At 32.9% G+C, this 24,390-nt stretch overlaps 1 protein-coding gene across 1 annotated transcript in view; it reads left to right on the forward strand.

Moving 5' to 3' along the window:
• The window catches only part of LOC306863438 (sodium channel protein type 2 subunit alpha-like), a 172,273-nt gene that overhangs the window by 44,287 nt on the left and 103,596 nt on the right, over positions 1-24,390 (forward strand). Inside the window, exons 5-8 of the mRNA XM_079406766.1 lie at positions 1,704-1,832; positions 8,151-8,242; positions 11,660-11,908; positions 14,965-15,028. Of these exons, the coding sequence (XP_079262892.1) occupies positions 1,704-1,832; positions 8,151-8,242; positions 11,660-11,908; positions 14,965-15,028 (534 nt within the window). The remainder of the gene's footprint in view (positions 1-1,703; positions 1,833-8,150; positions 8,243-11,659; positions 11,909-14,964; positions 15,029-24,390) is intronic.

Consider the following 24,390-nt stretch of genomic DNA (forward strand, 5'->3'; position numbering starts at 1 on the left):
TGTCTCTGGGTTTGTCTGTCCATCATCTCCAGCTTCAGTAAGGGCCACAGCACACCAGCAGAAGTCAGCCCATGCGTACGTACATCCCACTGGATAGAGCGGATTTATCCCATGTTTTCCCACACAGCTCACACAGTTTGCCGTATTGAGATGAATGTGACCTACAGTGTAAGTGACTGTAGGAGACGAGGCTTGTGTTCGTAGAGAAGCACGCAGACCTTTAATGAAGACCTGCACTGGCCTCTGTGGACGTTCTGCACCGTGAAACCAGCGTCTGATATCTTCATGTCAGGAGGTTTTGTAGCATGTAGCATGCAATGACAACACCTGTTTCTGAAACAAGTGAGAAGTCGTACCTCTCAGCACCTTATGAAGGCAAACCCTGAGATATAGACATCAAATTTATAGCGTTACATCACATACAACGACCCCAGAAACACACTTTAGTCACACTTTCAAATTTGTGAATGCCTTTGCTATATAAGTATTACTTTAGTATCATTTATATATTAATAAATTATTTATTAATATTTTGAATTAGCTTTTTTTATTTTCAGTTTCCATTAAAAAAATTTTTTTTATTTTTGTAAACTATAATTAAATATATTAAACTATAATTTATTAAACTATTATATATATATATATATATATATATACAGTATGTGTGTATATATATATATATATATATATAAAAAAAAAATTAATTAATAAATTATAAATTAATAACTTAAATTATAATTACTTAATTAAATTATTATTTAAAATTAATAATTTAATTAATAATTTAATACTAATTTATTTAAAGAATTGTATATATTACTTTATCTTTTATTTCAGTTAATTTCAGTTAACAATTAAACAATATTTTTAATAGTTTTAGTTAACAGTAACGACACACATAAACACACACACACAAACACACACGTGTGTGTGTGAATGTAAAAGCTATTTAAATATCATTTGTTTTTATATTTTCCTGTATAATGCAATGACATTCATATATTTTTAAGTGCGGGTAAAAAGTGTGTAAATACATTTTAGATGCTGTTTGTATATTTTCCATCTCATGAACAGCCCCAGATGTGACTCTACAGACCTCTTGAGCATCTTTTGCACTGATTTTGAGGAAAACTCTATGGAATTCTGGGATATATGCATTGAAATTAAATTGAGAATGCTGCACTTTTACTGGTTGCTGAAAACATGACGTCACTGATCCAGTTCCATGGAAATCTGTAGAATTCCGTAGATTCCGTGTGGATTCCATGTGGGCCTGTTTGTGAAAATGAAAGGGATGCAATTGAAAAAAAGGCATATTTACAAATGCACATTGAGACTCAGATGTGATGAGAGGTACGATACAAACCAGAACGAGATCTACTCACAAATACACTGAGCTGAGTCAAACTAGGAAGAGAAAGATGAAAAGAGAAACACTCCAGAATGCTGCATCTCTCACCCGGTCTCCATCCGCTGGATTTTAATGTCCATTCAGCAGTTCATCAAGGAGCGACTCGCTGTCATTCATGTCACAGGGGCTGCTGGACTGTGAATGTGCTTCACATTTCCTCTCATCTCCATGTTTGTGTCCCGTGTCCGTTCATGATCTCTGTATGTCACCCGTGGGCTTTTCCAGGGGGATTTTGCTTTGATTCCTCATGGTCTCAATCTCTGTCCATCCCTCCGTTTTCTCTTCCGCTCAGATACACGTTCACTGGCATTTACACGTTTGAGTCGTCGATAAAGATCCTGGCGCGGGGCTTCTGCATCGGCCCCTTCACCTTCCTGAGGGACCCCTGGAACTGTCTGGACTTCAGCGTGATTTTTATGGCGTAAGTTATCATTTCGTGAATTTCATCAAATCAGTGACACCTTTGACGTCTTCATGTGTGATTAGGGAATTCACTAGCAGGTTATGAGTGAAAATTGAGTAAATCCTACATACAGTATGAGAACATAAACACAATAAGAAAAAGTATTTAAAAACAAAAAGAAAAAATATTTGATTTAATTCACTATTTTATCTAAATATAAACATTACAACATTATTACACTTTAAAAATATATATACATTTTTTAAGCTACTACTAAATATAATGTAGAAGCTTTGCAACGATTAGTATTGTGAAAAGCGCTATGCAAATAAAGTTGAATTGAATTGATTTTTTTTTAAAGTTGTAAATAAAACCAAGATTATTAGAGTATGGTTTATAATAAAATACTATTTCAGTCTTTATACTTCAAAATGTCATGTTTAATTAAGTGTTTTTCTTGCCTTTTTAAAAATGATTACTGTTTGTGAAATTTACTTGCAATTTTTGAATAATAATTGCTTTGTGAATTTATTCTGAATGACACTCTAAAATACAAAATAAATTATTATGAGTGAAAATTGTTTATATCCAGTTAATCAAAAAAAAAAGTAGTCTATGTTAATTTACTCTGCATTAGGCCCTAAAGCAAATTTATTTAAAAACAAAAATAATAATAATTTTACTTAATTCACTATATTGTCTAAAAATGAATATTATCACAACATTACACTGTATAAAAAAAATAAAAAGTGAAAATTATTGTAGTATGGTTTAAATAAATTTCACATTTAATTTGATGTGTTACTTGCCATTTAGTTGTTATTATTTGTGAAATTTATGTTTGAAAAACATCTGATTTTTTTTATTGTGTGAATGTACTCTAGATGAGACCCTAAAAATAAAAATGAAAAGACTTAAAAACCAGTAATCATTATTTTATTTGTTATTTAATTTATTTTAATGTGAAGTCTTTCTGTTTCTAAATTTCACTTTTAATTCAGTGTGTCTCTTGCTGTTTCTTTGTAATTATTTGTGAAATTTATTAGAAATTTGTAAAAACTAAAAGAGAAATGATCTAATTCACTATGCTATCTAAGGCTACGTTCATACTGCGAGCCTTAGTGCTCAATTACATTTTTCAGATCCGACTTTTTTGTATAGCTGTTCACATTGTTGTTTTAAATGTGGCCAACATCAGATTTACAGTGGTTCTGAACTGACCCGCATGCACAAAACAACAGGGTTTCCAGATTTTCACAACAAAATCCGCCAATTGTTTCTCAAAACTAGTCCAAAACTAGCCCAATCATGTTCTGGGGGTAAATATCAGGTTAGTGGGGTCGCGTTAGCCCACAAACAACCCGCAGCAACAGTGGAAAAAGTAGCCCAATTCCGCATTGAAACGGTGGATTTGGCAACACTTGCGCAGCGTGCCATTATACGGAAGTAAACACGGAGGATATAAAGCGATTATGCGTATTTATGGTGTGATCTGCTGCAGAAGCCAGCGAAATTATGCGCAGGCAATATGAAAAAATAAAGTCAAGGATGTGACAAAAGACAGCAGAGTTTTGAAACGTTTATGATACGAGTGGAGTTATCACTGTAATACATATTACTTCTGACACATCACTGTACTTCCACTGATTACTTTCCACTACTATCTTGATGACTTTGGGTATGTAAAATCTCTTAAGTGTCTCTCGTCAGCGTGGAATTATGACGAATGTCGATCTAGAGTGATGTAAAAGCCGCATGAAATCCGACATGACCGTTCACATTGTGGTCGCATTGCAAAACATCTGACCTGGATCGGATTTAGCACCACATATGGAAGTGGCACAAATTAAAGATCAGATTCCATGCGGTTTGTGCTGTTCACATTTTCTTGACAAAAACAGATCTGAGTCACGTGTGAGCGAAAAAATCAGATGTGAACGTAGCCTAAAAATAGGCATTACCACATTATTAGCTGTTTAAAAAAATCATTCAATTATGATATTTTTCAATTACTACATATAGTATTACTTTCATAGATGATTTTAGTGGTGCCACCCAGCCGTAATCACAGCTCCTGGTGATTGGTTTGCTTTAGGACTCAGACCTGTGGAGATAATGAAACAATAAAGGCGCTGTTGTTATTTTCAATAGGCTGTAATAATCTAATCTCAGCTGCTTGACCCGCCGATGCTGGAGCTGGGAAAGGCAGCGGGTCTGTATTTGTGATTAATTGATACGAGCGCTTACCCCGTCCTTGACCCCAATCCCAAAACACGCGTCGCCATGGCAACAGAGGTGAGCGTGGATGCAGACGCGTCCCTGGAGTCACAGCATCATATGAATGTGTCACCGAGTGCCGTTCACATCCAGTAATATCATTCTCACCTCGGTTATTGGCTCGTTCACTTAAAAAGAAAATTTAAAACCTGAAATATCCTGGGGAATAAACTTTTAAAGATGCCTGTGTATAGACAGAAATGGTAAAAGATTTTTCAAATGGTGCCATTACTTGTTTTTAGTCTTAAAGAAGGCTTTACAATTTGTGTGTGTTTGTGTGTGTGTGTGTGTGTGTGTGTGTGTGTGTGTGTGTGTGTGTGCACAAACACAAAATTATATTTTAAAACATATACAATTATAATCAAATATATATTTAATAATAATTGTATATTTAATAACTTATAATTTAATTACAGTTATAATTAATAATTTATACAATTTGAAATAATCTTAATTCAGATTTATTCCTAAAATCAATCAAATTAATTTTTACATATTTTATGGAAATATAATAACTAATACATGTATGAATTATTATATTTATTATTTCTAATATATAATATTTATATATATATATAATGTTGTTTATTTTTCCTTTGGGGTCAATAAGCCGTTTTTTTTTTATTAATACATTTATGCATCAAGGATGGCAATTAAGACATTTTAATGTTACAAAACATTTTTAATTTCACATACTGTAAATGCTGACCTTTTAAAAGAAAATGAAAAGATTTTGAAGAAAATTTTCAAAGGAAAAGAAAAAAATATTTCCTGAAAAAAATGCAATTTTGCATCACAGGAATACACTTTTAAATATATTACAATAGAAAACTGTTATTTTATATTGTAAAAATATTTTACTGAATTTACGGATCAATAATAAAAATAAAAAAATCCAAATAAATCTGCAGTTAGTTTCAATACACAGGACTGGGGATGAAGTTTTCAGTTCACACGGTTAAGCGAATGCACTAAACAGCTGAGTCACTTTTGTGCTTACAGTATTTACATTATTTATTAACCACCCACAAACCTGATTAGCACAAGCCGTTCAGTGAATCATGAGTCAAGTAAACAGCATGATTCATTAGTGATTCCCTCCAGCCAACATCACAATGGTCTCTTTTGTTAGAAAACATTCATTTAAGAACTTTCTCATGATATTTAAAGTTTACTTCTTTCATATGCATTTTGTTCTGCTCATGATGTCACTGTAAATCATAATCACGGTTTCTTCCACTTAAATCTTAAAGGATTCAACGTCAGCTCAACAAAAAGAAGTTTATGAATCTTACGACAGCATTTAAAGGGACAGTTCACCCATAAATGAAAATGATGTCATTTGCTCACCCTCAAGTTTTTACACACCTATATGAGTTTCTTTCTTCTGCTGAACACAAAAGAAGATATTTTGATGAATGTTGGTAACCAAAATGTTGACGGTAGCCATTGACTTCCATAGTATTTTTCCCCCTGCAATGGAAGTCAATGGCTACCGTCAACTGTCTGGTTCCCAACACTTTCTTCTTTAATGTTCCACACAAGAAACAAGCACGTACAGGTTTGTAAAAGCCTTAGGATTAATAAATAATGACATAATTTAAATTCTTAGGTGACCTGTCCCTTTTAAACACCTGAATTTCTGTCTAAATCCCAGCGGTTTGAGATGAATCTCAGTGAACTGTGCTATGATGAAGTGCTTATTTCTCGTTGGCCTTTATGGCTTTATTTCTCGAGCTTTAACAGGCTGCTGGTCCTTGAACCGGATGTCTCAGAGACGTCAGATGGACCCGCTGCCAATAAGTCACGGGTGTATTGGGATGTTGACAGGAACGCGAGCTGCCGCTCCTGACTTCATTAAAGCCAGACGGATGACGGCCAACGCAGATAAATCATAAACCCTTACCAGTCAATTCCAGTTCCTATAGAAACAGAACAGCGTCGTACGTCTACGGTCAAATGCAATCATATCTTTACGCCGCCTAGGCCTCGTCACTGTATTAGCAGCGACTCAATTACCCGTCCTGTGATTTAATTCAATCAGGATAATAACCAGAGAGGAGGAAATCTGATATGGAAACAAAGCTGCAAAATCCAGACGACTTCATCCCGTCTCTAAACCAATCTGTGCCAATTTAAAGGGATAGTTCACGCAAAAATATACGTTCTGTCATCATTTATTCACCTGCATGTGGTTTCGAATTCATATGATTTACTTTCTTCTGTGGAACACAAAATAAAATGGTCTTAAAGGGCATAAAATGACTGTCAAGCTTATAAAATGAATAAAATACACCATCACATTATTAAATATAAATTATGCAGTTACTGTATTTCTGATAAAAAAAAAAAAACACAAATAAATCACATCGGTGGCAAACAAAACGTTTATAAACTTTACATTCAAGTAAGTAATTAAATAATTACAATATAAGTCGAGAATAATGGGTCAAAATATAATGAGAAAAAACTGATGAGATGGAGCTATGAGAACTGATGAGACAGTTTATCATTACATTCAGAAATGAAGTATTGATAAATAAAATGTTTGCAAAATTATAAACACTATAAACATGTATTTTAGCTTTTATCTCTACGCAAAAAAATCCTTTAAATTTATAATCCTTAAAAATGTATTCAGAGGATTGAAAAATACACAGTAAATTCAAAACAAACATAAATTATAATGGCATTAATTATAAACAACATTTCTTATAAATGCCTGAATTCATTTATTTAAATTTAATTTATTTTATGAATTTATTTATTTAAATTGAAACTTTAAATTAAACTTTAAAGTGATATAAATCACTTTTATTGCTTATAAATTGCATTGGAATATAAACACAGAATGTTTCAGATGATTAAAAAAAATGTATTACATTAATTTTATTTTAATTATTATTTTACTATTTTATTGAAATACAAGCAAATGTGCTGTTAAATGATAAAAAATATTAACTTTTATATTAAACTGTCAGGATGACTTATCAACACCTAAAATACTTAAGGTGCCTGGTTAACAAAATAACTGGAATTGGCTTTGTGTGAATTTATGTTGTTATTTTGCAAATAGTTGTGTTCTTGACAGCATCGGTCCCCGTTCACTTTCACTGTATGGAAAAATAGTCCTCGTGACAATCTGCAAAAAATCCTCCTTTATGTTCCACAGAAGATCTGAGGCCCTGTTTACGCTAGTGCTTTTTTGTTTTAAAACGCATAAGTTTTGCTACGGTTAAGCCTATCGTTTACACTACTCCGGCGTTTTCGAGGTCGAAAACCGAGACTTTTGAAAACGCTGCAGACCCCGTTTTAGTTTGAAAACGATGGCGTGGCTGCCCACATTCGCTCTGTGTATCCTTGACGACCGTGTAAACGATAACATCATGCTCGTTATTGTACCCATAGATATGTATTGGTAGATTCCCCATTCGACCGCTCCAAGCACGCAGACGCGTCCGCCATCTAAATAATAAGCAATCTACCTATACATATCTATGATTGTACCTGCATGACCGTTTTTCGGTTGTGTATTGTAAACGTTTCTGAAACGCCAGTGTAAGCGTTGATCGTTTTCATTCTAAAACGCCGTTTTAAAACAAAAACACATTAGTGTAATTATAGCCATTTCTGGGTGAACTGTTCCTTTAAGTGAGTAAAAAGTACATCTTTTGAGTTGTTTGACATTTTGATTTTCTCCCTTTTTTGTCTTTCAGTTGTTTGTCCTTTGATCCACATAACTCTAATCTGATCCTGCAGGTTTCTAACAGAATTTATAAAAGTAGGCAATCTGCAAGCTCTCCGCACGTTCAGGGTCCTCCGCGCTTTGAAAACTATTTCCGTAATCCCAGGTAAGCGCAAGGGAACAGCTCACGGTTTCGCTCAGTGTCCAGTCCAACAGCTCAGGATTTGACCCGCATCCGGTTCTTCCCACGCTGTGTCCTCCAGCTCATCTCTTTCCCGGCAACTTCCCGACATCCTGCTTCATTCTCCGCTGTGTTGTTGGCCTGTTGTTGGTGTTGTTGTCATTGTCTGTGCTCCGATTCTGGCTTATTGCAGATATGTTACTGAGTTTGTGGACCTGGGCAATGTCTCAGCCTTACGGACATTCAGGGTTCTGCGAGCACTGAAAACTATCTCAGTCATCCCAGGTGAGAGGCCGCCAAACGCCGAGGCCTGCGGTGCTAATGGATGACCAAAACACTTCCAAAAAATTCTTGGAAACGTGGAAATGAGACTTTTGAGCGGGGCAAATCAAGTCAAAGAGTCTTCCCTGCTGATAAAAAAACAGCCGGTTTACCCAGCTAACAAAAAATAGCTTCTAAGAACATTGTGCTAATGTTCCCATTATGTTTGAAAACACACTCAGAAAAAACTATTCTACAACACTGTTCAGTTTATTTAAAAAAGATCATTTTCATATGAAGTTAATCCAGCATAGTTCTTTACAATCACTTTACTTTATTCATTTGAGTTGAGAGTACATATATATTTTTTTCTTGTGTAAGTGGATTTCCCCTTTCCATCATGCTTTGCACAGGGCTGGATAAGGAGAGTAAATGTTGAAATAAAACAACTATTTTGGGCACACCATGGATGTAACAAAGCCTTATAGTTAATGCCTAAAAAAACCTTCCGGAGTAAAATTCACTTTGTAAACGCATCGATTTCCTTTAAACTATATTTGATCAAGTTAAGTTGGCCCAACTGAATAGTTTTTTATGAGTTGGGGCTGCACATATTTATTGGATGGAAATCCTGTGAATTATTATTTTTTGAGTGCATTATTTCTGTGCGTTGTAAACATTTAGGAAACGTTACAGAAACATTCCATTTGCAAACACTGTAGGAATGTTACTTTTGATGTTCTCTGAACATTCTTAAAGTTGTTACATTTAAAAAAATGTCCAACTGAAGTGTTTCAGGAATGTTCCATGAACAATATATAAATTATGTTTTTGTTCTAACGTTTTGAGAACATCATTAAAGACCAGATAACTTTGAATGAGCATTACTGATAGAACATTTGTTTATAACTTTGAGAAAACCTTGTCACAACGTTCTGAGAACGTTCCCTGTTAGCTGTGGCCAAAACCTCTCTAAAACCATCAAACCAGACCAGCCTGACTTCTGGAAACCATCTAGGTGTTATTTATTTATTTATTTTCAGCAGGGTTGAATGATATTCAAGTAACTGCCATAGAGTGAAATAGTCTAGTTCCCCAAGTAAATCTCCATTCATTTTCTCCTCAGGGAAAGTTTTATTTTTAACGATAACTGTTGAAGACAGACCGCCTGTGAGCTCTGAGGTTGTTAATAGATGGTATATGCTGTAGCTGAAGCTATCTGTTTGCATTGTTTCAACTTATTATTAAAGTAATTGTGCTTAACAACTGAATTTGTGCTGAACAGAAAATTCCACCAATCAGAGAGTCGCACTAAAAGAAATCCGCCCTCAATAACATATTAGTTATTGTTTTTATAAATGTAAAGAACATCTTTAAATTAATAGTGTTATGTTTCTTAATTGTTTTTATTTTGATTATGTCATTCACAGTGCTTCATGGCATTGTAGTCCTTTCATTAAAGCTAAAGTTCACAGTCTTTCTATTTTTGTCCGACACATTTTTTTGCTTCAAATGAAAGTTTATAATGTTCTGATTCTCCTCGTCGTTGCTTGGTTTGATTCACGGCTCACAACTCTTTAACAAAGACTTCCCTATTGGAAAAGTGAATGGAAAAAGTACTGCTGCTGAAAAACTAGACAGCACTTTTGCACTCGATTACAGCTGTTAACATTAGACGCCACAGCGGCTTACGAAGGACCTCCAGGTGCAACGTGTTGTATTGTTGGTCGATCACACACAAGTGAAATTACATCAGGGTGGACGGTTCACGTTTCCTCATCTGTCAGCTCAGGGTTCGGTTAACTCGCTCCAAAAGTCTCATTGACGTGTTGAAGGCATGAGTAGCTGTAGAGAAACACCAGTTTGCATGCTTAGCCAATGAACAGACGCTTCTTATGGAATGAGAAGAATATATTTATATTTATACATACATATAAATGCCTCATTCATTCATACATACATATGAAACACACACACACACACACACGCGCCTATATATATTATATATACATATGTATTCCAGAAGAAAAGTGCATGTTCTCGTTCCATGGAAGCGTCTGTTGTGAACTGTCACATTTTGTGTGCTTCCCGCACTCACAAATGTTTGTAAAGACAGAGCTGATGTCCTGTGCTGTGTTTGTGGTTTAATGTGGTTTGACGGATGCTCTAATGTGAAAGATGTGATCCAGGGTTTGGCAACATTCAGAATTGGAGAATCCTGTTAAATTCATGAGTGTTTATTTGATTTCAAATGGCAAAATCACACAGGAAGCTGAATTGGAATTTTATTTGGAAGAAATACTGAATTGCAATGCTAAAAAAATCAACAAAGCAAAGAAATTAAAAGAAATTAGGTAGTCAAAAATTGTTTTGTGATAAAATGTAATAATTACATTATTGTGTACTTTAATTCATAGGTTAAAAAAAGTAATAAAATGACATTTCAAAAACAAATATATATATATATATATGTACATATAGATATAGATAGATATTTTGATTTATATATTATATATTATTTTGATTTATTTGTTTTTAATATCATTACTTTTTTCATGCATTTACTAATTTTTTTATGTTATTAAATTTCTTCCTACTTTTTCAGCTTAATTAAAGTATGTATCATATTGAAAAAGTAGGGGTGACATGGATGAAATGTATAAAAATATACAGTTATTAAAGATAATAAACTACAATAAAATACATTTTTACTATTATTATTCATTTATTGTTTAATGACTAAAAATTATAATTTTTTTATGTCACCCACACTTTTTCAACTTTAAATTAATATTATAAATAAAATAAATAAATATAAAAATGTAATTCTTATATATTTTTATAGTAATGCATTATACCACCAAATTATTTATTTATGTGTAAATATTTGGATATAATCTGGATTCGCAATTCAGACTGAAAAACTGAATCTGAATTTAATAGGCGTTCTTAATCCAATTCTGAATGGTGCACAACCCTGATATGATCTGGAAAATTATTTTAAAAATGTAGTGCTGTCAAATGATTAATCACATCCAAAATAAAACGTTTTTGTTTACATAATATATTTGTGTGTGTGTACTATGTATATTTATTATGTATGTATAAATACACACACATACAGTACATCTTTTGAAAATATTTACATGTATATATTTATATTAATTTAATTTATATTATATATAAATATATTTAATATATAAACATAACATATTTTCCTTAAATATATACATGCATGTGTGTATATACACAGTACACAGGTATTTTATGTAAACAAAAAAAACTTTTATTTTGGATGCGATTAATCGCGATTAATCATTTGACAGCACTAAAAAAATGTAATAGTTTGATTTTATCAACTACCCAAAAATTGGACTGATTGAAAAAAAACCTCACTTTGAACTCAGCATTATTGTGGTTGTGTGCCGCTCCTGATCTCAGGCCTGAAGACCATCGTGGGCGCGCTGATCCAGTCGGTGAAGAAGCTGGCAGACGTGATGATCCTGACGGTCTTCTGTCTCAGCGTCTTCGCTCTCATCGGCCTGCAGCTCTTCATGGGGAACCTGCGGCAGAAATGCGTCCGCAGCACCGCGCACTGTCTCAACACCACCTTACCTTCATACAACAACAGCACTTTCTTCTGCAATAACAGAACCTGGTCCTCGCTGGAGGACTTCTTCACTAATGAAGGTCAGCAGAAAGTCTGAATGCTCGGTGGAAAACCGCACACATCTAAACAATAGCTCGTTTCAGAAAGTTGATTTTCTGAAGACAATGTGGGTGGCGTGACTTCTGTGATGTGGGAGGCATCGCTGTGCACTTGCTGAGGTCTTCTGAGTGGGTTTTAGCAGGTTTTAGGTGGTTTCTTACTGGTTTAAGTCACAAGAGTTCATCTTCAAGTCTCTCTGATATTCTGGAGTCGAGATGAGAGGAAACGGAGAAATAGAAACAGACACAGTAGTTGTTATACAGTAATAGGAGCTCAGATCATTAGGTGAGAAATGTTTTGAATTAATGCTGAGATCTCTGACGTGGATGTCTTGGCAAATCTGAGCACACTTTGAGACATTGTTGAGATCTGATCTGAAACTCAGGATTTTTTAGCAAAACTTTCTGGGAGAAACAACTGAGATATTAAAATCATATAATTTTTAATTTTTCTTTTCTCTGGCTAGTATAATTCAGTGTTATTTTAAGATTATTTATAAACTATTACATTAATATTTTGATGTATATTTCTATGTACATATTTTTTTTGTTAACTTTTAGCTTAGGTTTTAGTAATATAGTAATTTTTATTATTTTTTTTAAATATTAAGTAGTTTTCTATAATATTTATTTCAGTTTAGTTTTAGTCATTTTAATACTTCAAATGTACTTAAATATAGACATTTTTTAAACTTATATATATATATATATATATATTATTTAAAAGTAACATCTCTAATTTTCATTTGTTTTTTTAAATGTTAATTTTAGTTAAATTTTTGGCAATTCTATGTGCATTTGTTATTTTTGTTTATATCTATTTAGATTTAATGTATATTTAAATAAATTTTATTTTTAGTGATTTTAGCACTTAAACTTAGACATAATTATTTCAGTTAGTCGTCTAATTTTCATTTACTTTTTTACATTTCATTTTAATTTTTAAGTTTTAATAATTTACTTTTGTACTTTAATCCTTTTTTAAAATTAATATTTATGTTAGTAATTTTAGTAATTCAACATAAATGTAATTATTTTAGTTAATTCTTTACAAAATGTATACATTTTGTTTCATTTAATATTTTTATGTAATTTAATTTCAGCTTTTTTAAATAACAAAACAAAACCTTTTTTGTTTAGTTTACAGTAACAACACTGGAGCTGGTTGCATAAACTGCTTCGATTAGTTTTAATTAAATTAAATTAAAATTAAATTAAGTTTTTTTTTTTTAAAGACTGGTCATAACTTTGATGACTAAGACATTGACATGTATGCAATTGGTTACACAATTAAACTTTTTTTGCTACATCTTAAAATTTAGCTTTGATTGAATATACAGTTGAAAATCAAATACTTTAATCATAGTTACACTAAACTCAACAAGAAGTTCTCTGAATCACCTGAATGAACCCAGCAGCCGCTTTCACACATGCAGACTGTAATATGAAGCATGTTGATCATAATTCTGCAGCTGAATGACAGCACCGTCAGAAGAGCGACGTCTAAGATGAGATTTAGTCTTTTTTTGGTTGGTCTCATTTCATTAGAATAGCAATTAGGACAGAGCTGGCACTCGATAAGTTGACCCGCAGAGCGCAGATGTAGGACACAGACAGAAATAGACAAGACGCTTTCTCCTCAAGTGCTTTGTCATGCTTTGCATGCTCCAAAACATAGAGATCCTCTGAATTCAAACAGTTTACTAGCATAACAAGCAAACGATCTGATGGACACTGGTGACCTATCAGCGGTAGAATGGATCAAACGCGGTATAAACGCAGGCCCATAACCTTTAGGAGAAACAGTTAAGGTTCTGCCGACAGCTGGATGTGCCTCCGTCGCCCAGCGGCACTCGAGAGCGAAGACCAGAGCAGATAAACCTCTCAGCCACTCTCTTCAGCCGGAGGAAAAACAGACACGTTCACATCTATCTCCTCCAACCAAACCGTAGGCTATAGCTTATGCAGAGCAGCTTCAGTTTCTCGAGATCCTGATGTATTGATTGCATCTTTGAGCTCTCTGCTGCTTTCAAACTCAAGATACTAGTTCAAATACAGTCAGGTTACACTTTTAAAATGTCAAACCAAAGCTATTTAAGATGCTTTATAAACATGTGTGTGTGTGTTATATATATAATCTATAATGTCAAATCTCAAGTAACAAATTTCATGTTGTGGAAATGTTTCTAAAATGTTGAAATGTCTAGTTTCCTTGTCATAATTACGTTATTTAAAGGTGACTAAAATATTTCTTAAACATTCTACTTATTTTATTTTACCCAAAATATAATATTTTTTAAATATTCTGAGAAGTTAAAATGTCCATGATTAGAATGTTATTTAAAGGTTACAAAAATGTTTCTTAGAACTTTCAAGTACAAATAACATCGTATTTATGTTCCAAGAATGTTGATCTCAGAACATGTTTTTCAACATTATGAGAATGTGTATCAAATATTAATAAGGTTATAAGAACATTCCATAAACATGTATATAACTTCCATATAAACCGTTGGTAAACGTTGTGAGAAGGTTCCCTGGGAAGCTTCAGCTGGGATTCTGAAGCAGAGCTGGATGTTTCTGAAACATAAGCAATGGTTTTCAGATCTTCATTGCAGTGGCAGTGTTAAACATCAAACTTGCATTATATTTGAATGGTAAATGTCATGTAAATATCTATATGCTGACACCTTAATTGAGATTCTATTTAAATACAAGCAAAAACACTCTGAGATGAGATGAAAACACAGTAAAGAATATTTAGCAATAAAGCACTGGAAAAGCTACAGCATTTTCTTCTTTTTAAGGTGTTTTTAACCCTTTGAGGCATGGCGATTTGACTCAGAATGGAATTATTAATTCCATATTATTAGCTATGGAATTATGATGCTCTTGTTTTGAAGTTTTCAACAACCCAAACATTAAGATCATTAAGAATTGAAATGAAACAACAAAGACTAAAACTAAAACGGCACTGAAATAAATAAATTAGATTTTAAAAATGTATAAAAATAATATGTTTTTTTTCATTCTTCCAGATAATTACTTCAAAGTGGAAGGAGCCAAGGACGCCTTAATATGTGGGAATGCAAGTGATGCTGGGTGAGTTTACTGTGCTTTCAGATTGCATTGTGGTACAGTGATTTTACTCTGGTATTTTGCTTAGTCATGTTTATTTATGATAATTTATTTACTGACAATGGTTTGATAATGTAATTCATTAGCTGGAGGCTGTTTACAGTTGCCAGGCAATATAGTCGACACACTTTCTTTGCAATTTGTAAATTGTAAAGTAGAATTTTATGTTTTGGCGAATTTGTAGCAAATTTGTTTGTTTGTTTTTGTACGATCATATTCTGGGCTCATCTGCTTGTCTGTTTATAGTATGCATATTCAATGAAGGCAGGTGTTGTATATGGATGTGCATTGCTTTCGCATATCTTTGATATTTTTATTCTGAGCGGTGATCTAAGTATTTGTGGTTTGAAACGGAAATTTGTGACTAAAAATAATGAATAGAATGTGTGTTTGTTACTGTGCTTCACCTTCAAACGTGACTCGTCCAATCAGACTTGAGGGGCGGAGCTATGCATGTTATGAAAGGTAAAACTAAAGCTAGATTTGGTCAGCGGTCGATGTGCAGCAGCTGCTGTAAGAGCCGTGAGTGTCTGACTCAGAACTGCATGTACATATGAGTCAGTGGCCTTGACTAACACAGAAACCAGACAGACGCCAATCAAGCCCTCCAATCCAGAGGAACCTGTCTGTGTGAACTGCTCTCAACTCCACGTATCTCAGGCTTTCATTATATTTAGACAAATAAAAAACAATCTATTTATTTATCAGTTTATTTTATTATCAGTATGATAAAGGATAATGCCATCTGCAACCTGCTTTAATCTAATGGATTTCAGTAAACCAGTCTGTCCATACAAAAATAAAATTAATTGATTAATTTGATCTACCAAGAACTAATTGAAAAAAAAAAAAAAAAAACTATACAATTATAAAAAAATATATATGTATATATATATATATATATAAAAATTAAATACCAGAATGGATTCATGTCATCGACAGGATTATTATAGTAAAACTAAAACTAAAACCATAAACATTACACTTGTTACTTGAAAAAATAAATACATAAATAACTGATAAAATGAAGTAAAATAAAATATAGAATAAAATCAAATGTTAAAAAATTAACTTATTTTATTTCAGCTAGTTTTCCATGCAACATTTCTCATTTTCATTTAGTTTAACTTGATGCACTAAAATAACTAAAACTGAAATAAATATGAATAAAAAATATATAGACATATTCAAATAAAATACAAAAACGAATAAAAATGACAAATACCCACAACAATTTTTTTTTAACTTTAACTAAAATTAAAATGACAACATAAAATAAAAATTAAAATATTAATACAAATTATAATAGTATCTAATAATTACCAAAATAAAATAATAAAAATACTAAAATAACTGGTCGTCAGTTGAAATGGAAAGTTGCTTTAAAGTTTGTTTCTGAAATGAAAAATAATTATATAATTATAATAAAAAAGCCATAACAAATAATAACTTGCATTTCTAATAATTTAAGATTATGAAGACAAAAAGTGTTTTTCTTTGGAATAATGAGCATTTATGAATTGTGTACTGTACAAACAGAAACAAAATTGTATTTTAAAACACACTCCAATAATCTTTTGTTTTACTAAAAATCATTTTTACAGAATAGTTTAAATGTATAAATGAGAATCTAAACACAGTACTGAATAAATATGATAATAATCCAGTCTGTGGTGGGAAGTCCTGCAGCTCAGAGGAACAGCAGCGTGTGTTCATAACTGAAGGAGTGTATATGAGCGTATGGCATTATGGCATCAAAGCGTCTGCTCAGGAGGGATTTGTACAGTATGTGCTGATGGTCATTTCTCTGCTTATATAAACTCTCCCCGTGGGCATCGCAGGAGCTCACTTCAGTGAGTCATGACATCTTCAGTCTCTTACAAGAAAACAAGCTGCTGCTGAGGAGCTCTGAGAGTTAGAGGTCACTAAACAGATCACCAGGTGAAGTTTAGTCTCTTAATGATCAACATGATTGCAGTCTACTGCATGCCTTCTGTCTCTGATTGATAGTTTAGACTCAATCGGCATTGGATTGCATTGCATTATATTTTTGGATCATTTCAATCTCATCTTACTAAGACATATTATTGGAGATACAGAGTGGCCATTGATATTTAGATCATTTTATGTAAGTATCCGCTACACTGTTATAAAGATCTGACCGACTTACATTACAAGCTATCAGAATTTCATCTAAGTTTTTAGCCTTATAAATATCAGCATCTGCATCAAATTGCATATGTTTGCTAAGTTTGGGCCTCTGAATAAAACTGAGCTCTTTTTCCTCCATGTTCTTATGATATCAGACTACACTGAAAAATATGATACTACATTTTTTTTTAAGGTAAGTGGTTGCAAACAATTTATTTTAAAAAAATGTTGAAAGAAGTTAGTCAACTAAATTTGTTTATTTAAATGTAGCTTAAATAAATTGATTGCAACCACTTACCTTAAAAAAAAAAAAAAAGTAAATTCAATCATTTTTTTTATGTATATCAGACTAAAGCCTGATGCATCAAATGCTGATGTCTTTTTTTTTTTTTTTTTTTTTTATTTAATATAAAGGTTCAATAAACTTAGTTATTTCAGGCTGTTATTTTATATAATCAAGCTTTACAGAATTAAATGGCATTAATAATAAAAACAACTAAAATATAATAAAATATGTTTTTTGTTTTTTAATATTGCGACTTTTGTGAGGTATTTCATATGCCAGGCTTTACAGGGTTAAACACCACTAATTATAAAAAAAATACAAATAATATATTTTTTATATATTATTATTTTCGGGCTAGGTTAAATAAACTGTTCCATAAAAAAAATAAAATAATAATAAAAAAAAAAAAAACAATTTGACAATAATTTCCTTTTTTTTACAGGGTTAAACACCAGTAATAATTAAAAACTAAAAATATAATAAAAATAAAGTATTATGTAGTCTAAGATTAAATAAACTTTCATTTAAAAAATATGCTTTTTTGAGAATGTCAAGCTTTACAGGGTTAAACAACACTATAATATATATATAAATATACATATATATATGCATTTCTTTTCATATATTCTGTCTAAAGGTTAAATAAACTGTTCCATTTAAAAAAAAGAAGATATTTTTGACTATTATTTCATATGTCAGGTTTTACAGTGTTAAACGCCACTAATAATTCAAATAAATTTAAAAGATAATACAAATGATGTTTTGTTCTGAAGATGTTTTCTCTTAAAAACATCATACTGAAAATTTTATAGTTTTGTTCCATGTAACTTTGAGAGAAAGTAGTCAGCAAGAATAAAAAATGGTCCGACTTTAATGGACTTGGAGCAATCATTATCCCTCGGCTGCTTCTAGGATTTCACGGCACGCTTGCCATTCTGTGGGATTTCATGTTTGGAGACATCTGCAGCACGTTCGCTCTAAGCGTCTGGAAAGTTAGTCCTCCGTCTCCGGCAGCTGCTCTCTCTGTGAGAATCATGGATAAAACATTATCTTAAAAGCGACTGTTAATCGATAACGTGATATTTCAAAATCCAGAGCATTTTTGCAGTGGAATATATTGAACATGTAATGGAAAGTGCAGGACGCTCGGGTTGAGTTATCAGCTGTGGATGTGAAGTAATGGTGTGAATTACGATGAGGCCTGGACATGTTGATTGTAACATCTGGCCGAAGCCAGAAACAGACAAAGGACGAATGCGTCTGTCTTTGGCCGTGTGGCCACCTCTGATAAAACAGTGTTTGTCTGTGAGACACATTCAGTTTACTCAGAGCTTTACGAGGGTCATCGCACTTCTCTCAATGTTACGAACAAATGTTCTTTCAGAAATGTTAATAGAATGTTTGTTCAAAGTTATCTGTATTTAATAACGTTTTCAAAATATTAGCACAAAAATGTTATTTATACATCATTCATGGAACATGTTTCCTCATGGAACGTTCGTCTAACGTTATTTTAATGTTACTCTTTGTTTCAGAATGTTCCGAGAACATTCAAAAGTAACATTCCCCTTAATAACGTTATCAAAATGTTACTTACACTGCAAAAAATGGTTTTCTTACTTAGATATTTATACTAGAAAACAAGACAAAAATACTAAGAATTCTTGAATCAAGATGAATTTACTTTACAAGTAAAATTACTTTTAGACTTGAAGATATTATGTCTTATTTTCTGAAAAAAATGAAAAAGATCAAAATTATGTTAGTTGTTGCTTAAAACATGCAAAAAATATCTGCTAATGGGGCAAGAAAAATGATCTTGTTTAGCCTTTGAATTAAGATTATTTTTCTTGCCCCATTGGTAGATATTTTTGCTTGTTTTAAGCAAAAGCTTACAACATTTTGATAATTTTTTCAAAAAACAAGACTTAATATCTTAAGTCATTTACTTGTCAAGTAAATGCATCTTGATTCAAGAATGTTTAGACATTTATACTAGAAAACAAGAAAACAATACTAAGAATTTTTTTTTTTTGCAGTGTATACATCGTTCAAACATGTTTTTCTGAAACATTCCAATTTTTTTTAAATGCAACTACTTCAAAAGTAACATTCCCATTATGTTTTCAAAATGTTAAAATTTAACTTTCCCTCAATGTTTTCTCTAACATTCACATAATTTATATATTTAGTCATTTAGCAGACGCTTTTATCCAAAGCGACTTACAAATGAGGACATAAGAAGCAAAAGGCATATAGATAAAATAAAATTAGAATAGAGAGTGCTAGAGTTAGAAGGTCAAGTAAAGATGGAACAGGTGAGTTTTTAGCCATTTCTTGAAGATGGGTAAGGATTCGGCTGCTTGGATCGAGTTGGGCAGGTCATTCCACCAGATGGGAACAGTTAATGAAAAAGTCTGTGAAAGTGTTTTTGTGTGTCTTTGGGATGGCACAATAATGCGTCGTTCACTTGAAGAACGCAAGCTTCTAGAGGCACATAAGTCTGAAGTAATGAATTTAGGTAAAGGGGTGCAGAGCCAGTGGTGGTTCTGTAGGCAAACATTAATGCCTTGAATTTAATGCGAGCAGCTATTGGTAGCCAGTGCAGATTGATGAACAGAGGCGTGACGTGTGTTCTTTTCGGCTCATTAAAGATTAATCTTGCAGCAGCATTTTGGATTAATTGTAGAGGTTTAATAGAATTGGCTGGAAGACCTGCCAAGAGAGCATTGCAATAGTCAAGTCTGGACAGAACAAGAGCCTGAACAAGGAGTTGTGTTGCATGTTCCGAGAGAAAAGGCCTGATCTTCTTAATATTATATAATGCAAATCTGCAGGACCGGGCAGTTTTAACAATGTGGTCTGAGAAATTCAGCTTATCAATCAATCACAAGGTTTCTGGCTGTTTTTGAAGGAGTTATGGTAGATGAGCCTAACTGGAAGGTGAGATTGTGATGAAGCGATGGGTTAGCTGAAACCACAAGCAGTTCTGTCTTAGCTAGGTTGTGTTGAAGGTGATGGTCCATCATCCAGCAAGAAATGTCTGTTAGACACGCTGAGAGGTAGAGTTGAGTGTCATCAGCATAGCAGTGATATGAAAAGCCATGTTTCTGAATGACAGAACCTAGTGATGTCATGTAGACAGAAAAGAGAAGTGGTCCAAGAACTGAGCCCTGAGGTACCCCAGTAGCTAGATGTTGCGGCTTGGATACCTCACCTCTCCAAAATACTTTGAAGGACCTATCAGAGAGGTAAGACTCAAACCACTGGAGTGCGGTTCCTGAGAAGCCCTTTCTCAATAGGGTTGACAAGAGGATCTGATGGTTGACCGTATCAAAAGCAGCAGACAGATCCAGCAAGATAAGTAATGAAGATTTGGAAGTCTTAGGGCTTCAACAACAGAAAGCAAGGCAGTTTCGGTCGAATGTCCACTTCTGAAGCCAGATTGGTTACTGTCCAGGAGGTTGTTCTGTGTGAGAAAGACAGAGACTTGGTTGAACACAACTCGTTCAAGTGTTTTTGCAATGAAAGGAAGAAGGGAAACCGGTCTATAGTTCCCTAAAAGAGTTGGGTTAAGAGTGGGTTTTTTAAGAAGTGGAGTTATACAAGCCTGTTTAAATGCTGAGGGAAAAATTCCAGTGTAATGGGATGTATTAACGATGTGAGTGAGTGCAGGTACAACTGCAGGAGAAATGGCTTGAAGGAGATGAGATGGAATAGGATCAAGCGGACAGGTAGTAGGATGACTGGAAAGGATGAGTTTAGAGACCTCTGCCTCAGAGAGTGGAGAGAAGGATGTGAACGAGTGTATGTTTGCTGGTAAGATGTGTTTGATAGATTGTGGTGTGGAAAATTGTGCAGTGAGGTTTGTAATTTTATTAATGAAGAATGTGGCAAAGAAAAAAATAATAATAATAAAAAAGGCAAAGTGTTTAACAAAGGCAATGTTAAATTCTGTGCAGGATATTGATTCATTTTTGGAACTGGACCATCTACAGTATATGAGTCATCTGAACGAACTGATTCACTAAAATGAATCAAATTTTCCAATGCTTACTACATCTGTAAAACTGCATGAACAAAAACTTACATAAAAAACTGTAATGTAAAGTTGTGTGATGCTAAATCTATTTAAAAAAACAACAACTGAAGTACTGTCACTTCTACAGCAAGGCTATTATAGCTAATTAAAACTTAAATAAATAAATAATTAAATACACAACAAAATTCCTAAAACTGTAACTAAAAATGGAAATGAAAGCAGAAAATAAAAAGTAATTCAAAATATTAATAAAAGTGTTAATTAAAAATCGGAATGAGCCTAGAATAACACTGCTTCACAGACAAGTGTTGTTTTATAAACTAGCGGTTATAAATACAGCACTAATATAATGTGCTCTGCTGTCGGCTAATGGTGGTGTATAATTTTTGGAGAGCACATCAACAAATAATCACTGACCTTCATCACAGCGGCCGCTCACGCCGACTGACCACCAGCTTTATCACTCGCTGATTTACTTGGAACTCCAAACATCTCGATTAAAACAGCGTCTCATGTGTCGTAGTAATTATAGGGTGTTAGTGAACATTCATTCAAACAAGAGTCTATTAATAAACTGCGATTAGCTTGTATTTTGACATTAATGGCACCGACTGAGAGGTCACTCACATGAAACGAAAGGTTCACTCAAATTACTCACAAATCTGGCTTCAGACTAACAGCTTCATTGCTTTTTTAATGGTCAGATTTCTTAGTCATCAAAAAACAAAAACAAAAAATGTTAATGTGCAACATCATCTGCAGGGAATGCACCAAATTTATTACTTCATTTCTGATTGTGTTTTTACTAGGGATGTGCATCTCATAACTGAGTCCAATGCGATACGCTTATCAAAGCACAGCCAACGATACGATACATTAAAGATACATATGAAGCAGCTACCCATGTGATGCGATTCACCCCTATTACGATGCAGTGTGATCCGATTTCGATTCGATTCAACACAATGCAATTCAGTGCAATACGATGCAATGGAAAAAATATGATGGTATGCAATTCAATATGGTACAGATAGTTTGCTTTTATTTCTTTGGTTCAGACAGACAGCCGTGCTAATCTCTATTCTATGCCTCGGTCTCCGCAGTGTTGTGATACGTCATATTCTCCTAGCAGCAGCGGTGGTGAGAAAATGCGCTTGAGAAACAGTTTAGAGAGGACAAATCAGGCTACATTTCTAAATAATAAAAGTATAGCGCATCTACTAATAATTGTACTATATTAATATATCAGTTTTTACTGATGCAAATATGTTAGAAATGATGCATCGCGATACAAATGCCAACTTTTATTGATTTTTTTATGTTTTATGCCAATGCACCGATGCGAATCAGTGAATCTTACCTTCCGTAGTTTTGACTGAAAATGAGACAAAAATAATAATTAAATGCTGATTTTATGTTGATGAAAAAATACTGATAATTTACCAAAAATACTGAGTAAATGCTTGTTAGAAAAAAAAAAAACTAATTTATTAATTTACTTAATTTGTGGTAAAGTGTCTTTTTGTTTGTTTGTTTTTTACTGGAAAATGAGACAAGAAATACTAATTAAATGTTGATTATGAAACCATGATGAAATAATCAACATTAATACCAATAAAAAAATGATATGAATAAAACTTTTTCTATTTCTTAATTACTTAATATCACTTGAAGTAATATAATGCTAATGCCTAAAGCAAATAAATAAAAACGAGGCCTATATACTGTAAGGTTCAAGGGAAGCATTTGTGTTTTTGCCCTGAAAGAGGTGATGGTGGTTTGTTATTATCAATATGATTAATATCTCCGTATGTAGGTCGTACAGCACAGGCTTTCTGTATGTGAAGCCGCTGTTCTTCACGTCAGTGCGTTTGTTTCCTTTGTTGGTTTATTTCCCTCGGGGATCAATTAAGTGAATTAATCCAGTGGTCTTATTTTAGCCATTGTTAGCGTGCAGCTCTGGTCACCTTGTGAACCTGGATGGAAACCTGAGTTGAAGGCTGACGGCGTTTCAAACAGAAGCGCTCGCCTCGTTTCACCTCCTTGCCTGTTGTTATAGAGCTGGATGGGTCGCTCTCGCTCCGTCTGCGGCGCTGGGCCAAATAACTGATCAAACTGGAAGAGAAGGACAGGACCTCCTATACACTAGGGATCATTTGTCTAAAAAGAAAAGATTCCCAAAAAGTTTATAAAACAGTGTTTTTGCTCTGGTAGCACTGGACGATACTGCATTGCATTGCATAAAATAAATAAATAAATAAATAAAATACATTTTAACCCTTAGGATGATATTCAGTATACTGTATATCTTAATAATGTTCTAAAATGTATGTTTTTTAACCAGTTTAATAAATATTTCATTTAAATCAAATATTCAATAATTTACACAGTTTTTAGATTAATAGAAATAATAACATAAGAAGTACATAAGATAATGATATTCAAAATATTTCCTTTTTTGTCAGAAATCATGAAAATTTGTTTTTTCACTCTAATTTTTGGTAAATTCTATATTTAGTATAAATATTTTTTGTATATTATAAATATAGATATAAATAAATATAAACATATTAATATTTAAATTTATATAGGACTTATATACACAAATTGTGCATTATTCAAAACATTATGACCATATTCGAAAGCAAATATAAAAATATATTATATATTGTAATATGACATTAATTAATTTTAATTAATATAACAAAATACTTTTAAATTGAATGATACATTAACATACATTTATATAATATATTAATATAACGTATATGTACTTTTTATATCACTCTAGTATTTCCGAAATCATTATAACATTATATTCACATCCCAAAGACAAAGAACTCAATA

The sequence above is a fragment of the Barbus barbus genome (assembly GCF_936440315.1).
Source record: "Barbus barbus genome assembly, chromosome: 44".
Classification (NCBI taxonomy): Eukaryota; Metazoa; Chordata; class Actinopteri; order Cypriniformes; family Cyprinidae; genus Barbus; species Barbus barbus.